At 49.9% G+C, this 12,854-nt stretch overlaps 1 protein-coding gene and 1 long non-coding RNA gene across 2 annotated transcripts in view; one reads left to right on the top strand and one right to left on the bottom strand.

Annotated features, from left to right (window-relative positions):
• Positions 1-243: 243 nt before the first annotated feature.
• The window catches only part of LOC121658555, a 45,032-nt gene continuing 32,421 nt past the window's right edge, over positions 244-12,854 (bottom strand). The window contains exon 2 of the long non-coding RNA XR_006014001.1: positions 244-838. This is a non-coding gene — a long non-coding RNA (uncharacterized LOC121658555). The remainder of the gene's footprint in view (positions 839-12,854) is intronic.
• Positions 6,962-8,965, top strand: LOC121658537. Its single transcript, XM_042015596.1, has 2 exons — positions 6,962-7,490; positions 8,700-8,965. Exons 1-2 carry the CDS (start codon positions 6,962-6,964, stop codon positions 8,933-8,935), a joined length of 765 nt encoding a protein of 254 aa, XP_041871530.1. The 3' UTR covers positions 8,936-8,965.

Below are 12,854 nucleotides of genomic sequence, written 5' to 3'. Positions count from 1 at the left end.
TGGGAAACAAGTCTGGAAGGTTTTGTCGCTGAGGTTATTTACTAAATAATCCATAAATGTCTAATTTAACAGGAGCCATCCTGCCTGGAAATCACTACCTGGAGAGTTCAGGAGCATATTTCTTTTTCTTGATGGAAGGGATAGAAAAAGAAATCCAGCAACCCCCTAAAACTGATGACTTTGTTTAAATTCCTTCCAGAACTGTGTTTTCATACCAAGAGACCCAGGCCTGCTACCAGGACATCTTTTTTCCGAGAAGATGACAATTTAATTGAGCCAGCATTCTCTGTGCAGAAAAAAGGGCACGGGGATATGTGAACTGACACAAGGAGTATTTCTGTAAAACACTCACACGCTTAATCCTGAGTGTGTGCTTAGCCCTGCTCCGGCTCCACGTGTCAGGAATGCGATGCCAGCCTGCAAACTCAAGCGCAGCTTAACAGATGAGCTTGAAGACCTCAAATGACCAACAGGCCAGACCCCATCCCTCACAAACTGCCTGGTTTCCACTGAACGTGAGGCCAGCCCGTCCCAGCTGAGGATCCATCCTAAGATTTCCTACTGAAGCATTAAATTGGAGCAGTGTCCTCAGCCACCCCTGAAGGAAGGGGTGCTCCTTCCAGCAGCAGCAGAGGGGTGGAGGTGCCACATTCACCAGAGATCTGCTTTGCCCTTTCCCTCCACTTCAAATGTCCCATCCTGAGTGCCAAGGGTGACATTAAGGAAAGCTTAATCCCTGCCCTTCCCCCTGGCTATGCTGGAATCTCGAGGCAGCGCTGAGTGAGGCCGTGATGTGTCAGTGTCACAGATGTGTCGCTCTTGTCACTGCAGGCTCCACCTGGGAGAGAAATAGGCAGAAATTAGTGGCAGATAGGAAAAGGTATCTTAACATATCCAGTTGCAAGAGGGGGGCAGCTCCAGAGGACCTGTGAGACAGAGCAGCAGCAGCAGCCCCTGGGTAAAATCAAGTTTTGCATGGCTGAGAGCCTCTGTGGGCTGAGCATAGCTGGAAGAGGCACCTCAGGAGCTGGGGCTGATGTGGCTGCACAAAATCCCTCAGGATGGGGGTGATGGGGTCTGCACGAGGAGCTTTGGTGTCGCTGGGCTGAACACAGGGGTGAAGAACCCTGGTGATGCCTTAGATTTTAACTTCCATATTTTTCAAATCCTGCACTGCCCAGTGTGTCACTCTGAAGTTTCTTGTGGCCTGTTCATTTCTGCTCTCTGTGCTGGGCAGACATAACAAAGCCTCTCCGGGCCTGCTCTCCAGGGACACCCAGACCGTCCTAGGCCCAAAATGTGTAAACAAAAAGTTTCTAAAGGGGGGGGGCAAGCTTGGGGAAACTACATAATTAACTGAAGCTTTAATTGGAGAATTCACCCTGCTATGCAAATGAACCAAACCTATGAAAGTGTGAAGAACTCGTGCCCTGCCGTCCACCTTGGGGTCCATCTCGGCAGTGGCCTCTGGCTCCCCAGGGGTACCTCTGAAGGCCTTTCAAACAAATCCCTGCCTTTATTCCCTTACTCCCGTCGAGTCTCTCTTTTAAGTGGCCTCTTCAGGCATCACCGGGGTACCACAGTGCTCAGTGTGGGATGTGGGCACCTCAACACAAAGCTCTGGTTCCTTCACCCAGGCTGTAAAGAGGGCCTGAGGCAATCAGTGGGGTTTTTAACAGAATATGGGAGCACCACAAGGTTAATCCATGTCCTGTTACAGTCCCACAGTGAGGTGTTGGCAGACTGGGAAGAGAACAAAGTTCATAAAATCCTCCTAGAACCATGAATTCCTGAAATGGTTTGGGTTGAAGGGATGTTAAAACTCATGCCATCCCACCCCTCTGACATGGGCAGGGACACCTTCCACTAGACCAGGTTGCTCAGGGCCTAATCCAGCCTGGGCTTGGTCTCTGGTTTTCCCAAATCCATAAAGCACAATCCCAGCGAAACGGGCACCACAAACCCTGCCTATCCCCAGCTCTTCCCCTCCTGCAACACTTCCCATTTCAAGAGAAGAGATTATTGATTGTTGAGCTTGTTGTACAGGCTGGCATGATTTATTTAAGCATGTGCCAATAAACACCAGGATGGGAGGCTGTTTTTCCAGCATTCCCACAGTGGAGCACTAGAGGAAACAATAACCAGCCCCGTGATTGTTACTGTGGGACTTCTCCTGCCAATTACATTGAGTTACAAGTTTCAGTTATGCGATATAAAATAATTAACTTCATAAGGTCCAAGAAGAATTGCTTGCTCTCTATGAAGGATCTTCTTCCTCTGCTTTTTTATGCCAACAAAATGTATAATGACTGGAGTTTAAAAAAACACCCTGCAGACTCCACAGAACTCAGGATTTCATCACTTCTGCTGCTCACCACGATTTTAATAACAAAAACAGGTTGTCAGGGTCATAAACCCCAGGTGAACATTCCTTTCCTGCCCACATTCCCGTGGGCAGGAACAGGACTTTCAGCCAGAAGAGCACTGCATGAAAACAAAGTGCATTTAGCAACAGCTCTGGGAGATTTGTCATATAAGTTTGAGCTTAATGAAAATAAAAATCAAATTAAAGATCTTGCAAAGTCTTCCTTGGGATTTTTCAAGTGATGAGACTTAATTAAAAGTAAGCAGGGAAAAAGGGAAGCATTGCATGGACTAAGAGGAACAACCCAGAAGCTGAATTGCATTCGGGAGTGTGAGCGGAGACTGGGAGGAAAAATGAGGAGCAGTGAGCCCTGGTGGGGAAGGATTTTTCTCAGGGATGGTTTCACCTGAGAGCCTGGTTGGAACAGTCTGAGGGATCGCTGCAGACTGGAGGAGTCCCCTCCTGCCCCTCAGGTTTAACTGGGATGGTGTCTTGGTTTTGAAAGACAGGTGTCTGCTAAGGAAGGCAGAAGCCCCCCTTGAAGTGGCAGATATAACCCCTTTTCCCTCCAAGTTATTATATTTTGAAATCAAGGGCCTTTAGGCAAAGATGTGGGAAATAGGAATAACAGTTCTTTACTATATATATATATATATATGTATATAACCAGTCAAACAAACAGCAATAACTCTGGCAGTAACAGCAATCACAAACCCAGTCCCAGCCTTCTCGGCTGTCGGGCCCTTTCCCCTCGGGTGCAGTTCCGCTCGCAGCCGGCAGGGGCGCTGGCGGCTCCCGGTGAGCAGGGCAGGTGCGATGGTTCCCCCACGGCTGCAGGGGGCGCTCTGGAGCGAGCTCGGGGAGCACGCGGCACCGGTGCCCTGGGATCCCGGGAAGGGATGGAACAAAGGCTTCACAAACCCCTGGGCAGCCGATGCCGGACTCTCAGGAACGGTAGGCTGGAGCGGCAGGCTGGAGCTGCAGGGATGAACACAAATCCCGGGTGGCAGACGAGATGTATCCAGATGGGAAAACCCCACGGAGGCCCAGGCAGGCAGGGTGAGCAGGGCTACAGCGTAGCGAAAGCTCGAAGCAGCAGCGGAGCGGGGCAGCCACAGCCCGGTCTCCAGCAGGGCAGGGAAAGTGGCCTTTTAGGGTCCCGGCGTTGTTTCCAGCAGGAAGAAAGGATGGCCAAAAGAAAGCAGCAGCTCCTTTCTCTGCAGCTTCTCTCTCCGGAGGCTTAGAGCGAACTGACCCCACACCCAGGTGTAGACAAAGGAGTAGCCAGGCCCGCCCCACTCCCCTTTTTGTCTTTCTTAAGTACAGCTATTTGTCCCCTAGCAACATGCATATGGGAGAAAATTCCTTTAACAGGAAAAAAACTAAGACTAAACTAAAACCCCAACAGATGGAAAGGGGTGAGGGCTGGGACACAGAGCAAAAGGGGTCCTGGCACCCTGGTGCTGAAGATTGTTTGTAGATACAAAAATGCTGCTAGCAAGGATTTTCTTGCTATTTTCTAAGTCCGTGAGAGACTTTTCTCTCTCCCAGAAGAGGTAGCAGAGTATGTAAACAACCAAGCCACCTGCAACCTTGAAAAGTCTTGTTTATGGTACAGTAGAAAAATATTTTGACAATGGATGTTTTAGGATTTTAGCCAATCACCCCCCAAGGGGTGGCTGATCCTTTGTCCAATTAGACCATGAAGAAAAAAAGTCTATAAAAGAGTTTGTAAAATAATTAAATAAATCAATCTTGCTGCACAATTCCTGCCTGCTGGATCTTCTCTCCTCCGCCTCCCTATGGCTGCGGGACACGGTGATATACCCTAGGGCCCAGGCCTGCGGTAATATTTGGTGACCCCGACGTGATCTGCACTCTCTGACGTGTCCTGCTGCTGAGAGTCAAGCCGAATTTCTCTAGACGTACGCTGTTCCCTTTTTCCCCCCCCGGGAGGTCCGACAAGACTGAGAAATGGGGAACAGCGGTTCACAAACCGATGCTGTGGTCATGGTCTGGAAAGGTATGTTTAGCATACTGCAAACCTCAATTTCTGAAAACTCAGTGCGGGAATTATTAGATTGGGCTACCTTAGAAGGGATTTCCATGGACAGAGATACTGCCCTCGACTTTGCCTTATGGCAGGAACTTGGCTGTGCTGTCCGACACGAGCTCCCGTCCGGGGACCCAGCAGCGTTAGAATTATTCCGAACCTGGCATTCGTTATTTATTCTGCTGACCAACCTTGACTGTAGCAGCCGAGCTGGCTCACCTATTTTGGTGATGAGTGACGGAGGAATGTCCAAGGGGGCAAGTGATGGTGAATCCGAAAAAACACCCTCAGCTCCACAGGCAGAGCCTGCGCCGACTCACCCTGCACAATCACAGGACTCCGCGGCCCCCAGGTACCCCGCGCCGGCAGAGGCAGGGGTGTTGGGGCAGCAGGAGGGCACACAGCCTGCCTTGCCGCTCAGCTCGGCGGCGGCCATGGCTTATCCAGGACCGCAAATTAGTGGCTTAGTGAATTGGACCCCCATGGCGGCTCCTAGCCCGTTTGTGTATGCACCAGCGGAGCAAAAGCGGCCCGGATGTCCCTTCTTAGCTGGCGTTGCTCGGGGCGAGACTGCGCCGAGACTGCCTGGGTGTGGTCCGCTGCCCTCCTTGGCGCTGGACTGTTCTGCACCCCTGCAGAACCGAGCCATCGACCTTTTAATACAGCATCTGCCTTTGCTGACAGAGTTACCGAACATATCCCGAAAGCTGGAGGACCTGCTCAGCTTGCAAAAACAGCTGCTGCAGATAACAGAGGCACCCTGCCGTGCGGGGTGCGCCGGGCCTGCGCCGCCAGCACCACCTGTGCTGCCCGCGGGAGCCGCGGCTCCAAACCTAGGAGCGGCGTGGCCGGTGGCGAACCCAGAAGTAGCGCTGCTGCGGGAAAACCCCTGCAGAGTGGCGGCTGGGGGCAGCAGTGCTGAACGCGGCCGGGGAGCGAGAAGCAGCAGCTGTTTCGGCAGCGGCGCTGAACGCGGCCGTAGAGTAAGGGCCAGCGGTGGCACCAGGTGTGGCTGCAGTGCAAGGACCAGAGATGGCGCCGAACGCTGCCGCAGAGTAAGAGACAAGCGCGGCGCTGAGTGCGGCTGTAGCCCCAGAGATGGCGGCAGCAGCTCCAGTACCGGTTCGGTTGGGACTGGCCGAGACAGCACCCTGTCCAAACTGCTGTCCAAACTGCAGCGCAGCCAACCGCAGTCTGTGCTGTCTGTTCTGGCTCTAGCGAACTTAGCCAAAGTGCCCCTCCCCGTCCACCTCTGTTCGCTCCCAGCACCTCAGAGTTGCCTTTGCCTGATGACTCGTCATCGGGAAGTGAGGCAGATGAGGTTCTGGCCCCAGGTCGTCAGGCGGCTGTAGCCGCGCAGCGAAGGAAAAGGCTGCGCTGGTCTCGCCCCTGGACCTTTCAGTACTGCACGGTAACAGTGCGTCCAACCAACTACAGGCGCTTCTTAGTTAAAATGCGAGCATTGTAGGAGGGTGACTGGAGGTTATTGGAAACACTTGGAATGCCAAATAGATTTGAGGATTCTGGGGGCAATCAGGAAGCTGTTACACTCCATCCACAGGCTGTGCCAGAAGTTCAGGATGGTAGTGACTCCCCAAAAGGGGAGATCCAAGCTTTCCCAGTGTTTAAGGCTCTCCCAAACTCAGGGGAGAGTGATAAGCATGAGGTAATTGATTGGAAGGTTGCCCAGGACCTGCAATCCAAGGTGGCACAATATGGGCTAGGTTCTGCTGAGGTTATGCAGATAATAAAGGTGATAAATACAGATTTACTTGCTCCATTTGATATCAGACACTTAGGTCAAATTCTATTTCAACCTGTACAATTTACAGTTTTTGAGAAAACCTGGAGAAAGCTGGCTGGCAAGGCTGCATTAGGGAATATGCAGCTCCCTGCTGCCGATCGTAGACGGACAGCAGGAATGGATGCTTTGATGGGGACTGGTCCCTTCTCTGATCCCAGTCTACAGGGTACTTTGTCCTCTAGCGTCCTGCAGCAAGCTCAACAGGTCGGCATGGCTGCCCTGTTGAAAACCATAGAGTTGTCTGCGCCTAGAAAGCGATATACTGAAATAGTTCGAGGGAAATCAGAGTCATTCCTCTCTTTTGTAGAGAAAGTTGCTGCTTCTCTCGAGAAGCAGGTTGAGGATGACAGGTTAAGGCAGATGTTGTTAAGGCAGTTAGTGAGAGATAATGCAAACGAGGAGTGCAGAAAAATCATAGATGCCTTACCAGGGGACCCTGAGGTAACAGACATGGTGGAAGCCTGCGCTAAGGTGGGATCTGGGAACCAGAGAAGGTCTGCTTTGGCTGCGTTCCTGCAGCCTGTTCACACATCTTCTGATAGTGAACCAAAGCAACCCAAACAGGAGAAATGGAAGCGGCCTAAGCCGAGCCAAAAAGACAAACACAGCGATCCCCCAGTGCAAGAGGTGTGTCAGGCCAGAGCATTGCTCAGACTATTGTAGATCCCTGACTCATGCCGATGGTCAGCCATTGTTGGGAAACTTCCGCCGGGGTGCAAGGAGGGGGAATTGCTCTCCGATGCAGTCGCTCCCCCAGAGAGTGGCACAGGTACAGGCACAGGCCTACCCAGCCACCCTAGAGACAGCACCCAGGGATCAGACAGCACCCAGAGATCAGACGGGTTTGACGTCCATGCCTCAGCCGCAGTCGTCTGCAGACTCTAGCGGTATTTATAAGGTTCCCTTGGACACATATGGACCCTTAGCCCAGGGATCCAGTGCGATGCTGGTGGGAAAACCTGACATTGCCCATCAAGGAATCTTAGTGCACTCAGGAGTTACTGATGTTGACTTTAAAGGGCAGATTTGTGCTATGGTCTCCACGCAAAAACCCCCTGTCACTATTCCTGAAAAGACCTGCCTTGCTAAATTAGTGCCTTTTAAGTCTTGTGTCCCCAGGATAGAACAACAAACTCACGAAGATAACGGCAGTGGATCTATGGGACTTCCACAGACCTTCTGGACTGCAGACATCTCTGACCAAAGGCTGCAGATGACATATACCCTGATCCTGCCGAACACCCGTCTGCCCCGGACTCAGCTTCAAGGTTTGATTGATAGTACACGGGTGTGTACTAGTTTGAAAACAAACCAGTGGGAGGCACCAAGTCAGAATAACAATTTAATGGGGAAATTAAAGAAAAGGAAAAAAATGAAAAGAAAACACTGGTTCAAACTGACAGTCAAGATACAACCTCACTCCCTGTTAGTCAGGGTGGTGGTAGCAGTCTGGTAGAATGGTGGCTGCAGTCCTCTGAAGCGGTGATCCTGTAGAAAAGGGTCTGCTCTTCCTCAGAAGGTCCAGTGGTGGCTGTGTAGCTCCTGTCCTCTGGAAATCCAGTGGAAGGGTTGTCTCTGGTGTTCAGAATCTCAGATTATATCCACGATGGAATGCTTGGTTCCTCCCTCTGGGTGGAGCATCTCACAATGGGGTAATGAGTCATGAGGCCAAGTGTTGATTAGGCTCATTAACAGAAGATAGTCCGGAGGGAGTTATCTCTGAGTCGTGCAGCAGGACAATGATGGGCCATTAACAGAAAGATAGTCTGGGGGGAAGGAAGCAAGGAAACACTGCCCCACCTGATTTCAACAGCTCATGAGGATGGTAATAGAATACACTGCAACCCAGGACAGGGTGCTGATGTAACGATCATCTCCTTCTCTGCATGGCCTCCCTCATGGCCTTTACCCCCAGTGGGATCGGCCATCGCAGGAGTAGGAGGAACCACACAGAGCTATTTAAGCGAACGGCCTGTGGTGGTGAGGGACCCAGAGGGACACACAGCTACAATTAGGCCTTATGTTACTACCACTTCCCTTAACCTTTGGGGACGGGATGTGTTGGCAGCTTGGGGATACAGATTGAGACAAATTTTTAGCAGGGGTCACTGTGCATAAGGGCGCACAGTATCCCACACTGCCTTTGCAGTGGTTGATTAACACACCAATCAGAGTCAGGCTCTGCTCAGTTAGTTGAATTAAGGGCTGTTATCATGGCTTTTCAATGATTCTCACAGGAACCTTTGAATTTGGTTACTGAAGCTGACTAGAAAAAGCTTTGTATACAATTAATCACTTTACAGTACCACAAAATTCAAATAATCCTGTTATTCTGAATCATTTTCTCTCATTGCAGTCTTCAGGTGAGACACAAGTGCCCTGGGCAAAAGTCTGGGTACGGAATTTACTCACTAACCAGTGGGAAGGCCTGCATGAGCTTATCGTTTGGGGTCGTGGGTATGCTTGCGTTTCCACAGATACTGGGGTACGGTGGCTACCTTCAAAATGTGTTCGCCCTGCCCTACAGCACCAGAGGCAGAACAGGCAACCTCCAAATGATGACCAGAATGCCAACCATCCAAATGGCCACCAGAATGTAGATCATCAGCCTAATGACTCTTCTGATGATGACCAAGATGTCGACCATCAGGCAGATGGGCCTTCTACAAGCAGAGACTGGGATGTCCTTCCACAAGCAGAGACTGAACTTTAAATTTCTTGTTATGGAGTCAGATAGTTAAAGCCTTAAGGACATATTTAGAACTAATAACTGATGTAAATTTCTATTTAGGATTAATAGTAGAGTTGTTATCTTATCAAACAAAAAGGGGGAATTGTAGATACAAAAATGCTGCTTGCAAGGATTTTCTTGCTATTTTCTAAGTCCATGAGAGACTTTTTTCTCTCACAGAAGAGGCAGCAGAGTATGTAAACAACCAAGCCACCTGCAACCTTGAAAAGTCTTGTTTATGGTATAGTAGAAAAATAGTTTGACAACGGATGTTTTAGGATTTTAGCCAATCACCCCAAGGGGTGGCTGATCCTTTGTCCAATTAGAAGAAAAAGGTCTATAAAAGAGTTTGTAAAATAATTAAATAAATCAATCTTGCTACACAATTCCTGCCTGCTGGATCTTCTCTCCTCCTCCTCCTTATGGCTGCGGGATATGGTGATATACCCTAGGGCCCAGGCCTGCGGTAATAATTATTGAGTTATATAAAATCATGGAACGGTTTGGCTTGGAAGGAACCTTAAATCTCATCCCATTCCACCCCCTGCCATGGACACAGACACCTTCCACTGTCCCAGAGTGCTCCAAGCCCCAATGTCCAACCTGGCCTTGGATCCCAGGGATCCAGGGGCAGCCACAGCTGCTCTGGAGTGCCAGGGCCTCCCCACCCTCACAGGGAAGGGTTTCTCCCTAATCTCCAACCTAAACTTCCCCTCTCTAAGTTTGACTCATCTATTCACGTACATTTATTGACTACTTTCAGCCCTAATAAATATCCAAGATGTGTCGCTGAAGGTTCAGATTACATTTTGGATCCAAACTAGGTCACATTTGCTTCCAAAGCCAAAAATAAGCTCTTATTCCAAACCCACAGGATAAACAGAAGCCTTTCCATCATCATGGAGCATTCTTCAGCCTGATGTTCCTTTCAGAGCACAGACCCTCTCATGCATAAATGCCATGGTAGGACAAGGATTCAGGAGTGGCGGGTTAATGTAATAATGTTTTGCAAAATGAGAAAAATAATCAAATAAGCCCTCAAATGGAAATGTTGGCATTCACTCCCAACAGTGCAGTGTCAAAAAAAGGAGATTATAATTACCTCTAAGGCTCACAACAGCAAATGCAGTTTCCCACAGGAGTTTTACCTCCATAAATTAAAAAATATCCTAATTCACAGGTATTGGCTCCATTAAGCCCTATGGAAATCCTGCCACAGTCCCACAAACTCTAAAGCTCATAATCCCCCCCTCAGACCTTGCGGCACTTGGGAGGTCTCCCGAGCTGAGGAGCAGGGAAAGCTCTGTATCCAGGTGTAATTCCCTCACTTTCAGCCCAGGACGTGCTAAGCAGGAATGACAGATGCCTGTGGACCCTCTGGGAATCCTCAGCTGCAGGGTCTCAGAGCACATTTCAGCTATCACAGAACACAGGGTGATAATCCCTCCTGCAACACCCACAGTCCTGACTAAACACGAGAGGAGAGACCTGAATTTCCAGGGATGGGGCCTGGGCTCGGCTCAGGTGCTGGTTTTGCTCCTTAGTGAGACTCCATGAAGCAGTACCAGTATCAATCAATGCCGTTTTTTGGTTACTTCATTCGTGTTGTGCAACCCAAGGTGAAGGATCCCACCCTGCCCCTTTATCCCCACGGTATTTTCTAGCAACTGGACATAACCGGGGATGGGGTTGGACTCAGGAATCTCATGGGACTGCTGGTTCTCTGCTTTCACTCTGAGATATAGCTGATGGGTTCAGAATCTTTTCGAACAAGTCCCTCGTGCACCTTGATCCAGAGACCAGTTTTGGTGCTGTGGCTTCCCAGTAACCCCTCATGTTCTGCAGTTGCTCCCAAATTGGCAATCCCCTTTTAAAACCCCCCCAGTTTTATCATTTGCCTTTAAGATCAGGGCTGTGGAATTAAACAAAACCCACAGCAAAACAGAAGCATCTCCCTGTTCCTTGCCCTTTCCCTGCTGACCTGTGGAATTTGCAGGTAATTGTGTGGCTTCTTCTCCTTTGCCTCAGCTCCAACCACAGCCACAGCACTAATAAATGTATTTACAAGTGTTTTTTGCTCACTCCATTGAATCACCATGCCCGGGGTGTGCTTCCAGGTCCTGACTTCCCCTTGGGATTTTGGGAAAGGGTTGGCTGCTGGCCACGGTCTCTTATTTAACCACCCAGCCTTACCCTGCTCTTTCATTTGCAAACCCACAAGGGTGTGTGAAGAGTTTGAGTCATCTCTGAGTCAGCCCCTCTCAGCACACAAAACCGGAGGCCAGCAGCTGGAGAAAGGGAATTATTCTGGATGATGGAGAGTAAATTGTCCTGGCACGAAGGCCTGAGGCTCCAGGCACGATCAGTCCTTGCAGAGGTTACTTTATTTAAGGGGAGACTGAATTTAAAGGGGGAAACATGAAGAGAGGGGAAATGATGGATCTTTGCTCACTACAGACCCCGAGGAACAGCCACCATACTGCAGCCTCCCCCTCTGGAAGCCCCAGCGATGGTGTCAGGCAGCTGAGGGAGCAGCAGGACCTGAAGGGATCCCTCCTGGTGCTGCTGAGCCAGAAAACATCCCAGATACCTTAGAAACAGGGAATGGTTTGGGCTGGGAGGGACCTTAAAGATGGTCTCATTCCAAACACCGCCATGGGGGGTTGATTTGATCTTAACGTGATCAGAGAGGTTGTGAGAGCAGTGAGCTCATGGGGAAGGGCAAAATGGTGGAGCAGGAAAGATCCACAAGCTTTTGGGCTAAAAGCCTCTCGGGGGTGGCTACGGGAAGATGCTGCAGGTGGAAGGAATGACGGAGCAGAAGGGTCTCTGCAATGGGGAGCGAGTGGGAACCAGTGCTGGAGAGCCACTGGAGCCAAGAGCACAGCACAGGCTTCGTTGCTGGCATTGATTTTCCATGGAAAGCATTTAGCCCTGATTGCAGCAGGTGTCAGAGCAAACCCCTTCAATTAGATCAAGAGAGAGAGACTCGATGGGGAGGATGAGAAAATCAAGAGAAGCCATTTCATGCCAGACCCGCTTGGATCTGGCTCTGCTGGGCCTCAGGCCCTGACAGATCCCAGCTCATCCCACTGGAGTGTTTGATTCCAGGTCAACGTCCTTGTTCCTCCTGCTCTTCTCCTCTGCTGCAGATTTCTGATACTTAGGAAATAACCAGCTGGAGCAAAACTTCCATTTTGTCAGCTTTCCTCATTACTGCTTCTTGGGATTTTAAGTCTTCAGGCATCTGATAAATAAAAATCCTGCCTTTCCCACACAGCTCTGTGTCCTACACCCACCAACAAGCGAAAATAATCATTTTCTTATATGAAAACAAAAGTATAATCAAATAGTGTTTTTCTAGATGCCTGCTCACACTCCATGGTAGGAAATTAATTCCAGAGAGAATCTTGCTGAACTCCAAGGCCTGACAAACTTTTCATCCTGTAATCATTTTTCAGAGGAAGGGAAAACAAAATACATAAAACAGACAAATGGAAATATCACTAATCCCATCATGGCCGCAGAGGAAAGGGTAATAAAGAGAAAGATGACAGAGTGGAATTGTTCCACAGTGAATTTTCAGCTCAAGTTCTTTATCTCCTGAGCTTTCCAGCCCACTGCCTCACCTGGAGCTCTGCTGATGGCAGCCAAAGGTCTGCTTCCACTTCCAGGAGCTTTTGCCATCCCTGAGAGATTGTGCTGGAGCAGCAGAACAGCACAAAGTGGGGAGAAACAGCTGGAGATGCCACCACCATTCAGAACACAGGAAGATTTTGGGGTTCAGACTGAAAGAAGGGGATTTTGGTTGGATAAATAGAAGAAATTGCTCCCTGTGAGGGTGGTGAGGCCCTGGCACAGGATGCCCAGAGCAGCTGCAGCTGCCCCATGATCCCCGGGA

This window comes from Corvus kubaryi, unplaced genomic scaffold (assembly GCF_017639235.1).
Source record: "Corvus kubaryi isolate FWS band 111438036 unplaced genomic scaffold, C.kubaryi_AGA036_p1.0 split3-37304, whole genome shotgun sequence".
Lineage (NCBI taxonomy): Eukaryota > Metazoa > Chordata > Aves > Passeriformes > Corvidae > Corvus > Corvus kubaryi.
The sequence above is the reverse complement of the archived record's forward strand: the minus strand, read 5'-3'. Positions and strand labels throughout refer to the sequence as shown.

Excerpts from the sequence above, each read along its gene's own strand:
- LOC121658537 (XM_042015596.1), top strand. The coding sequence starts at position 6,962 with ATGCAGTCGCTCCCCCAGAGAGTGGCACAGGTACAGGCACAGGCCTAC. Across the intron at positions 7,491-8,699 it reads GCCCCGGACTCAGCTTCAAG|ATACTGGGGTACGGTGGCTA; the intron begins GTTTGATTGATA and ends GCGTTTCCACAG.